Source organism: Sabethes cyaneus, chromosome 2 (assembly GCF_943734655.1).
Source record: "Sabethes cyaneus chromosome 2, idSabCyanKW18_F2, whole genome shotgun sequence".
Taxonomy (NCBI): domain Eukaryota; kingdom Metazoa; phylum Arthropoda; class Insecta; order Diptera; family Culicidae; genus Sabethes; species Sabethes cyaneus.
The window spans coordinates 61,931,185-61,941,676 of record NC_071354.1 but is presented as its reverse complement, the minus strand read 5'-3'; the positions used below and the strand labels follow the sequence as shown (position 1 = coordinate 61,941,676).

At 41.1% G+C, this 10,492-nt stretch overlaps 1 protein-coding gene across 2 annotated transcripts; it reads right to left on the bottom strand.

The window, feature by feature from the left end:
* Nucleotides 1–7,154: 7,154 nt before the first annotated feature.
* On the bottom strand, nucleotides 7,155–9,053 carry LOC128737006 (nuclear inhibitor of protein phosphatase 1). Of its 2 annotated transcripts, XM_053831547.1 has the most exons (7): nucleotides 9,011–9,053; nucleotides 8,838–8,939; nucleotides 8,350–8,782; nucleotides 8,208–8,288; nucleotides 7,816–7,981; nucleotides 7,368–7,646; nucleotides 7,155–7,302 (listed from the first exon to the last, which is right to left on the bottom strand). In XM_053831547.1, the coding sequence occupies exons 2-7, from the start codon at nucleotides 8,864–8,866 to the stop codon at nucleotides 7,199–7,201; spliced, it is 1,092 nt and encodes a 363-aa protein (XP_053687522.1). In that variant the 5' UTR covers nucleotides 8,867–8,939; nucleotides 9,011–9,053; the 3' UTR covers nucleotides 7,155–7,198. The 2 variants fall into 2 exon arrangements, with proteins under 2 accessions (XP_053687522.1, XP_053687521.1); XM_053831546.1 differs by lacking the exon at nucleotides 9,011–9,053 and having other exon boundaries at nucleotides 8,838–8,983.
* Between the last annotated feature and the right edge of the window lie 1,439 nt (nucleotides 9,054–10,492).

Sequence of the window (10,492 nt, the reverse complement as noted above, 5' to 3'; positions counted from 1 at the left end):
AATTATACAAAGGCGATTGTTTGCGCAAATATTTTGAAGAAAACTGCTGATATACTTTGCAAGTGACCTAGTGTACGTTGTTAATCGCACTTAGTACATCATAAAAATACATTTGACGTCATTCTAACACCCCCGAAATTTCAAGTTCTTACAAAAAAAAAACGATTTTTGGCTAGGTGTCCACATACTATCATATATAACTCAATCATTTTCTAAGCAATTTCAAGTTTTTTATACATTTTTGGAAAGCTTATAGGACAAGCTTTATGTATATATACACATTCATGATGCTTCTACAAAAGTTAGAAGAATTTTTTTCAATTCAATATAAAATTTAATTGAAAAAATGAAATTTTTCTCACTTTAGAGGTGCTTAAAGTGACCTTAAAAATGACCCACATGCCTTAGGTCAACACTACTTGTTTTATATTCAATCCTAAGGCTTTGGTCAAAATTTCAGCCAAATCGGTTAACATTTGCGAATTTGAGACCATTTTTAAGAGTTGTAGAATTTTTTGCTTTTCTTATATCACCCTCCTAATCTTACAACTGAGCATCTTGCACACGATTTCTATCTAGATACCAAGTTGTAAGATTGAGCAGGCAATATTAGAAAGTATGTACAGTATCCTGAAAATCCGCCTTTTGATCTGAGGGTCCTAGGGTGGAGTCTCATTTACCATTCGACTCAGCTCGACAATCTGACAACGGTTCTAGGTCCATACGCCTGTAAACCCAAAGCCACATGACATGACACGTGGCATTCAACGTTTTTGTAGTAAAACATATTCAACAATTTTGTCGATAACCGGAAAATGATTCTAGTTGACCGTATAAAATTAGACCTTGCCGAAATTCATAAATAAATTAAAGCTTTGGATGGCCAATTGCATATTTTCTTCCAGTACCTTGTTCATTTCATTCTCCAAAAATGTGGGATCTTTTTTTGTAATTATTGACACAATTTTCTTTTTGCCATATTATTTGAAGCGCCACCGGGACCCTCGGCGTCCTCCAGTAGCCGTTTGTCTGCTACGAAGCGCAGTTTGGACTTACAAAGTCCTTTAACAGCCGGTTCTTACACCACCGGTAATCTCGTCGTTCTTAAGCAATCTTTGTTATAGCTGGGGCGCCACCGGTTTTCTTGATCTACAGTGGTCTTTGTCGAAGTTGGGGAGCCGCTGGGACTCTCGTCATCCATCCAGCGGTCGTTCATATGCTACGAAGCGCTGCCGGGACTCTCAAAGTCCTTTTGCGGTCGGTCGATGCTGTTGGGAGCACCAAAGAGACTCGCCGTTCTTGACCAGACGTCGGTGAAGTAGGGGTCGTCTCTGAGACCCTCGACTTCCTTCAGCGGACGTCATTGAAGCCGGTTGTTCCGTCTAGACTCTCATTGTCCTCCAGCAACCGATCTTATGCTATGAAGCGCTGCTCTCAAAGTATCTTACTGTCGGTCGTTACAGTTGTAATGGGGATCACCGGTACTCTCGTCGTTTTTGGTACAGCGGTCGTTTTTGAATCAGCGGGTTCCGTAGAGACTCTCGTTGCCATCAAGTGATCGTTGTCGAAGCAAGAGTTGCCGCCGGGACTCACGTCGGCTTCTAGAGGTCAATGTCGAAGCATATGGTATATGAGACTCGGCCCCAGGACCATCGGATCAAAAGCCGGATTTTCAGGATACTGTACATACTTTCTAATATTGCCAGCTCAATCTTACAACTAGGTATCTAGATAGAAGTGTGCAAGATGCTCAGTTGTAAGATTAGACGGGTGATATAAGAAAATCAAAAAATTCTACAACTCTTAAGAATGGTCTTAAATTCGCAAATGTTGATCGATTCGCGATCGCGGGGATGTTGGGAAGATTTAAAATGTGTTTTTACGATGTACTAGGTGTGACTAACAACGTACACTAGGTCATTTGAGAAGTATTTTTTCCGTGTAGCACCGGCGTGTAAGTGAACAACTGTTGTAGGTAAGAGTAAGAATGTTCGGGTTTCGGCCACTTACATTACATACTTCATGGCCCTCCAGTACTGTTGATCCTGGGCTCCAATCTCTTTCAAACACCAGTTGAACATGCATCGTCCAGTCGTACAGTGCACATCCATCGGGTGCGAATTCTCCCCGTTGTCTACGGCCTCTTCCCAAGCAACCAAAAGTTCGAATATTACTTGACACGCGAACTCGAAAGTTCATAATTAGTTCAGATTCAGTTCCGTGGAACTTTCTTGCTGATTAGTAGTGTATATCAAGTATACGTGGTACTAAATGCTTTAAGAAGTGCTGCGAGTACTTCATAGATACTTCAAAGCTATTAGCATGCTACATGAAGTTCTGAAGTAACTTTAGTTGCTAACAAGTTCCGCGTGCTGCTCTTTTGTTTATATTTCTGGTGATCAAACCAGCAGAACCTGAAACTATTGGAGATTAATTATTTTTATTTCACTTGAATAAATTTAATCCTCGCACATTTCTAATTACAAATATAAATTATAATGTAATGCTCTTCATTATTGTGTTGTGTTGTGTAGCATATGCTGTCGGTATATCACTACTATAGTTAATTGCCTGGTTCCAAACTTTATGTTCTATAATTAACTCGCGCTGCATAAAGCTGCTGCAAGTTCTAAAACGAACTTTTACTTAACAACTCATTGGCAAAATTCACATCGCTTGTATACGGCAAAGGTGACGCAGTGGATCGGTATAGGTTTGCAACGCGGAACACCCGGGTTCAAACCCAACAGCAGGCAAATGCAACGAATATAGAAGTTAGGTAGAAATATAAAAATAGAACATAGAAGTGCTGCTAAATTTGTTTTTTCTTAGTTTTTGACAGTTTATTTCGAAGCTGCTTAGCGTTCTATGCAGTGGACCCAAGACAGCTTGAAAGTTCGGTTAATTACTTAAAAGTGACGCTGCTTAGCAAGTTATAGATTGATATACATAAAGCTGTTGGACCGTTATGTGTGCGACAAAAAAAAAACACCTTTAGCAGGGCGACAAGGGTACCCGGGTACCCAAATTGATATTGTTATAACATCAACAATTTTAAACCGATTTTGATGAAATAGGTGTCATTTGATTCGTTAATTTATCTAGTTTTGAATCATTCGGCTGAAGAGAACTGATTAGAAAACTGATTGTATTGCAGGAAAATCAGTCATGCGAATTTAAAAACTCTAAAAATTCATACAATGAACTATTTCATGTAATGAGATGAATCAGGTTGGCCATTCCGGAGTAGGTTCCTGTGGGGTCATGGGTGGCCAGTCTAGGATTGGAAGTAAAACCTAGCAATATGGGTATCAAAGTTCTTGGAATTAGTTCGGTAGGTGATATTTTTTACATTTCGAAGTATTTTGATTGGTTATTTCGAAAATGGTTTCTACGGGGTCACAGATGATACCGCAGGATTCAAGATAATGCTTAGCATTATCAGATCAGTTCAAAACGTAGAACCATCCGTTATACATTTGGAATCAATTCCGAAATTATTAATAAGTACTAAACTGGCCATATCAGTTCAAAACATCTAAGAGATCCGCTAAACCAATTCTAGTATTGGGTTATGTACCCAACTGGCCATCTATAACCCTACAGGAACCCAATTCTGGAATGGCCAATGCGATCTAAAGTCACCAATTTATATAATAAGATGAAAAAAGGGTCCACAATGTCAAGTTCAAAGCTTATAGATTCGCTGAAAGCTGATATTCTTTCAAAACAAGCGGCTTCCTACGTTTTACCGGACGTTGCTCCGGAATTATCGATCGTTAGACACCATTATTCGAACTTTTGGTTACTTGGGTTCCTAGTGCTTTGCTGGTTTGGTTTTCCGTGAAACATTATATTCTTCCTTATGGTCAACCGCAAAATAGTATTCGACGAAATGTTATACATTGTTTCAGTCCATCCAACGTCACGAAAGCGGCAAAGGTCTCACCTACTATTCATGATTTTGACCCATTATTGACCCGACTGAATAATGCGTACCGTCGGTGCCTTGGGCATCTGTAGACATAAAATAGACCCTACAGTGCTTCACAGCCTCTTATTCAACAACTCCTATCGCTACATCCTCGTAGTACCAGCCGGGGTCAACGTTGATGGAGATCAGGTAATCAATCCCGAATCAAAAAACAAGGTCGTACGCTGACAGAGAACGAGGGCTTCTTCGTGGTCTTTTGGCGAGACAGGGGGTTGGTGTTGCAGGCTTTGTCAGCTACCACCACGAAAAAAACTAATGAACTGAACGAAGAACAAGGCAATTTGGACTGGAACAATCGGAATAGACCCACGCGGCGAAAAAGGTCCGTGGATTGAAAACTCAGGACCAGCGATGCCAGCCAACCTTCTAGACATTTGTGCATGCATGAATTTGGGACCCTGTCATTTTCTCCGCAGTGTTTTATTTTCTCAACCTAATCTTTTGTATAACAGAAATAATTTGTGGAGTACTTTAAAACTCCATTGTGTACTTTAAACTTCAGTAACATCCGTAAAACTAGAACTCACCCGAACAAAAATAATTGGTGGATCCTAGATTTATGCATGATCAATTGTCTGGAAGGTTGACATCGCTGCTTGGGACGTGCAACTGCCGATCTCTTAACTTCAGAGGGAGCAATCGAGTGCTCTCCGACGTATTGAAAAGCTGCAAGTTCGACGTCGTAGTGCTGCAGGTGCGCTGGAAGAGCTCAACGGTACGTACGTTCAAAGATGCGGAAACGAGTGATAGGTGGTGACCAATCAATCCTCGAATGTGCAGATTGAGAACCAAGTATCAGTTTTTTAACATAAGCATCATCAACGTGCACAGCCCTCATCTCAGAAGTACCGAAAACGACAATGATGAATTCTACGCGCAGTTGGAGAGTGAATACGATCGCTGCCCAAAACATGATATCAAGATCTTTTCCGGGGATTTCAATGCTCAGGTCGGCCAGGAGGAGGAACATACACCGATGATAAGAGGGTTAACTGCACACAAGCTGACCAAAGAAATAGGCCTAAGGCTTTTCGACTTTGCCGCCTGTGAGAACATGGCCGTACACCTTCTTCCAGCGCAGACTCTTACACGTTTACAAGTACACCTGTAGGTCACCAAATCAGACAGAGTTACAGATCGACTGTCGGCACTTCTCAGACGTTTTCGACGTCAGATCCTATTGAAACGCAACGCTAACGTTGTCTTGGACCACTACCAAGTGGTGGTTAAGATGCGCCCAAAACTCTCCATTATGAACAACATTCGGTACCTCGGTTAGATCTCGCGGGGCTGAAGCAGCCAGACGTCGCGGCAAGCTACGCACACTCACTCGGAGCTGCGCTACCGGAATAGAACGAGCTGGACGAAGTCCTTCTCGAGGACTGTTGGTACACCATCAAAACAGCCATTAGCAGAGTAACGGAGAGCTCCATCGGGCATGTGGCACGGAATTAGCGGAACAATTGGTTTGACGACGAATGTAGGTGCAGCAATGTGGGAAGAATGTAGGAAGCAGCACTTCGACGAACACCTGAATGGCATCTAGGGGGAGAACCATGGCGGCGGGGAAAGCGATTTCGAACAGCTACAAGAGGAGTGGAAAGATGGGGTTATCTACTCGATCTACAAAAAGGACAAGTTGTACTGTGAGAACTACCGAGCGATCACCGTTCTCCGACCGCCGTCTACAAAGGGCTGTCCCAAATCATTTTCCGACCACTATCACCAATTGCGAGCAGATTTGTGGGAACTTATCATGCCAGCTTCGTCAAAGGTCGCTCTATAACGGATCAAACATTTACACTGTGACAGATTCTCCAAAAGGGCCATGAATACAGAGTTCTCAGGCACCATTTGTCCGTTGACTTTAAAGCTCCATATGATACCATCGATCGAAAAGAGCTATGGAAAATCATGGACGAGAACGCATTCCACAGGAAGCTGATCAAACTGATTAAATCTACGATGGATGTTACACAGTGCTATGTTCGGGTTTCGGGAGGATTGTCGACTTCATTTGAATTACACTGAGAGCTTCGTCAAGGTGAAGGTCTCTCATGTCTGTTGTTCAACATACGGGGTATTATAAACCAAGCGGATATCAACACGCGGGGCACTACCTTACGCAAATCAATTTGTCTGCTTTACCAATAACATGGATATTATTGGCAGAACTGTGCCTGTGACGTTGGCTGAACCGATGCCGCTTGAGTAGTAATGTAACGATCGACGGCGATGAGTTTGAGGTAGTTGACGAATTTGTCTACCTTCACTGACTGTTAACGACGGACAATGACACCAACTATGAAATTCGGATGTGTATTATCAGTGGAAGTCGTGCTGACTACGGACTTCACAGGTAATTGCGGTCCCCGTACCAAACGTACCCAGTACAAGACGCTCATTAGACTGGTTGTTTTCTACGGGCGTAAAACATGAACAATGCTCGAGGAGCATCTGTTAGTGCTCGGCGTTTTCGAAAGACGAGAGCTAAAAACGATCTTCAGTAGCATATAGGAGAAAGATAAACCATGAACTTGCACAGCTTAATGGCGAACCTGTATTTAAACGGTGGTTAAAGCGGGGCGGATATGATGAGCATGTTGCAAGAATACCAGACAACTGACTGCAAAGATAGTGTTTTTTTCAAATCCGGTAGGAACATGATGGCTAGAAGCGCTAGCTCACAACCGACAGAATTGAAGATTTGGTCGCCAGGCCTTAGGATGGAAAGCCAATAAGGTAAGTTAATGACGACTTCCAGTTCATCGTCGTTAACAGTCACGTTGTTTTCTCTGGAGCCTCTTCCTATCATAAGTTAGTTTTTGACGCATTGGTTTGCAACGCAATGTTGCTAGCTTCCGTTTTCGGTCTGGCGAAGATTTCCTTCGTTTGCGATCGCGAGAAACTCTCGCAACCTCAGATGCTAGTCGATCGGGGGAGAGTGATAGTTGACATTCCCAATACGCTCAAAATAAAGTGTCCTACCATTCAATCAGATTTACATTACAGGCGGATTTTAAACCGTTGCACTATATTTTGCATTCAATACCCCAAACGTTTTAATCGTATGTTAACTATCTGTTTAAAATACACTTCTGTTGACAGTATGTAGTAGGTATCTTATTACTTATTACGCAGTATCATTATGCATGTCGGATAGATAGTTTGTCACATTTTTGCGAATATTTCTTACATGAGTTTCTAGAATCCTCCTAATCCTAACGGTTTTCTACCCGGCCACTGCTCCTTTGCGTATTTCTTCTTTTTCGGCTCATCGGATACGTCCGGCTTGTCGACTATTTTGACTAAAATTCGTAAAATAAGAAATTAGTATTCACTTTAGCGACTGGACCGAGAAAATTAACTTTACCGTTTTTGGGAGCGCTGGTGTTGTACAGCGGGGGCGGCATCATGGAGGAAGTCACACTAATAGGGTTGACATCAGGTGCAGGATTGGGTAAAATTATGCCCAGTTTGGAAGTTAGACCGCTGGGAGTTGTGTCCATGTCAAAGGAAAATCCGGGAGTGCTACTTGCTCCCACATTTGTTCTGCTATCACTTGCATGATCGTCGATCCCGTGATATAAACTTGGTACCAAACTATGCGAGTGTTGTATTGATTTACCAGATGACGGTAGTGCAGAAAAACCTGTGGACGATTTAGATAACTGTAACATGGTATTCGGTCTGAAATTTACAAAATTCGACAGGTAAATTTATACTCTAGAATCGAACTATTACTCTAGTTGAATGGAAAAGTCAACTTTAATAATGCTTATTCGTACGTCTCGTTTCTAGTGTATTTGTTTAAATGTTACCCATGGAGTTGATGTCGAATTTCGTCCTTTTTGCTGCAACCGGGACCACTGTTGACTGGATGAGGTTTCGGAAGCGCCCGATACTTGGATCAATATCTTCAGGATTGATAATGATTTCATCTTCATTGAACTGAACGCCTTTTCGTTTTCGCTTATTTTTCATATTCTTTCCAGAGAACGATCAATGTGAGTGCCATGTGATGGATAAACCGAAATTGATTAGATGCATGTTTTGTACGACATTGAATTGACTAACGACTTGAATTATCTACACATTGGTATATTATTGAATCAACAAAATTACGCTTAATGGGAAATTATGTTGATCTTTCACTAGCTATTCGTAGTTCAATGTTAACAAATAGAGTTAAGTGTAAATCAATGAATAATACCTTTTTGAAGCTAGTGGTCTCGTCAGCGATACCTAGCATCGAAATTCGTCGATTGTGAGCAGTGTTGTATTCGGTTAAATTCTGAAAAGTAAAACAGTAGACAGTAATGTTTGAAGGCTATCCAAAACTGTATTCGTTTTACATCCAGCTCGGTTTGACTCTCAGGCAGACCTAGATAGGTCCCATCGCTGGTATCCATCATCGGTATATCCTCCATAATATTTGATCGTGAACCAACAGTGGGTCGTTCTCTCAGCATATAGTGCCTAGTAGAAGCTCCAAAGTGAAACTGAGAGTTAATCTGCAGCTGCGTAGGCTTGTTTGGCTCTAACCGTACAGAACCGATATAAGTCCCATGTGTGGAGCCCAGATCCACTAGGTATGCTATGTTAAGATGTTTGTGATACACGAAGGCTGCATGTACTCTTGAGCATGACGCGTGATCGATGCAAAAGTCATTCATCTGGGGATTACGTCCGAAAAGATAGCATTTCTTTTCGTCTATCATAAGCTTTTGTATAAGTTTGTCGTCTTTCATTACATCTAAATGTAACCCTGTCGGCGGCTTTCCGGCCCTGTAGTGAAAACATGTTCGGTGCGCGATTTATTGATAATGCAAACATTACTTACCAGGATGGAATTTCATAGTGATTGGACATGGCTTATAAAATGGGTCCTGCAGAAAATAGTAGCTGGAAATCATTGATAATGCAGTGATGCTTTGCTTTGTTTCTATAGCCAGATATAATACAGAGAAGAGTATTAGGCATACTTTTAATAAAACTTTTTGTTTGAATAAATACCTAATACATTATTTTAGTTTGGGTACAAGTTTTGACAATTGAGAACTGACATTTGAACACCGACAGCGAGCTCGTCGGAACGTGAACGTCACAAATCACAATCACACCACACATCGCGAAAAATTCGAAAAAGCCCTATAGATCATTACACGGGAGCTCCTAACCACACTTTTTTGACAGCACTTGGTGGTTTGTTTACGTGGTGTTAAATTTTGAATTGAGTTTTCTATCTTTGTCCGGCAGATAATGATAGAAATTTAGTTTTTATTGAAGAGAAAGTGCCTTACATGCATTTTACAGAAATTGATGCAGTAATCCTTCACGAAATTCAAATCGAAACTGCTGGATGTGACAAAAACATGTAAACAAACCACCAAGTGGTGTCATTTGACGGCAAAATGACGTCATCGCAAAATGATCTATAAACATAAAGTATCTAAAGTATATTGGAATATTGCGGGTATGTGACTATCGAATTTTGCATTCGTGTTTGTAGCACAGAGAACAGATTAACAGATAATTAACGAAAAGTGTGTAAATAAAAGATTTTTAGTAATCACCGAGTAATCCTTCGATGGAGCAGTAAGTGGCAAACTAAAACTTGATGTCGCTGCCTTCGCTGCTAAGTAACTCCAGCACAAAGTAATATTGATAAAGGTATATGCACAAGTACATCGTACATGCATATTTTTTGTGCGTTTGGCAAACTTTTTTTAGAGGGCGCCACCAGCAGATTCTACACACAAAAAATCGATTACTTTCTTCGAGCCTATTAGTCTGTTCTCTGTGTTTGTAACAAAAGGATAAAAATTAGAAAGAATCGAAGACCCGAATTATTGTGCTAACTTTCTTAACTTCTAGTCGTCAAATGTAACGGGAAAAACTTTATGATTTTGGTGTTTCCTGTGGTTTCCAGCAACACTTTTGCGCTTCCCTGGTAAATTTTTGTTTGTTCAGTTGCACGGATGAAATCAGCCAATCAGGAAGCTGGCTCTTTTTTGACAGAAAATTGGCTCTTTTGCGAAACAACGTGTCACGTTCTGTCCTAGGTTGTGCAATAGCTTATCATGCGATTATTCCACTGTTATTAGCCGTATATAGCAGTTGAACAAGCTACTGTTAAACAAAAATGTTTGTTGGGCAAGCTCTTCTTTATACCCCTTTCAGATTCAGTCACCTGATGCAATCCAAAATCAAAAGCATGGCTATTTGACACGCCCTCGGTTTTCGTCCGAAATTTTCGAAAATCACACGATTCATTTTCAAACACATCTGTAAAATTTTTGACGTTTTCGGTGTGGTTTAGTGTGAGAAAAAGAGAAAGGGAAACACTTTTATCTTTACTTCACCTCCAACATACATTTACTATAAGTGTGAACAGGCTTCGAAATCTCTTTTTACTTCGTGTATATGCGAGCCGCTAGTAGCTGAAAATCTGCAGCTCATTCGTCATCGAACCACGGTCGTGAGCGGGTGCTTTTG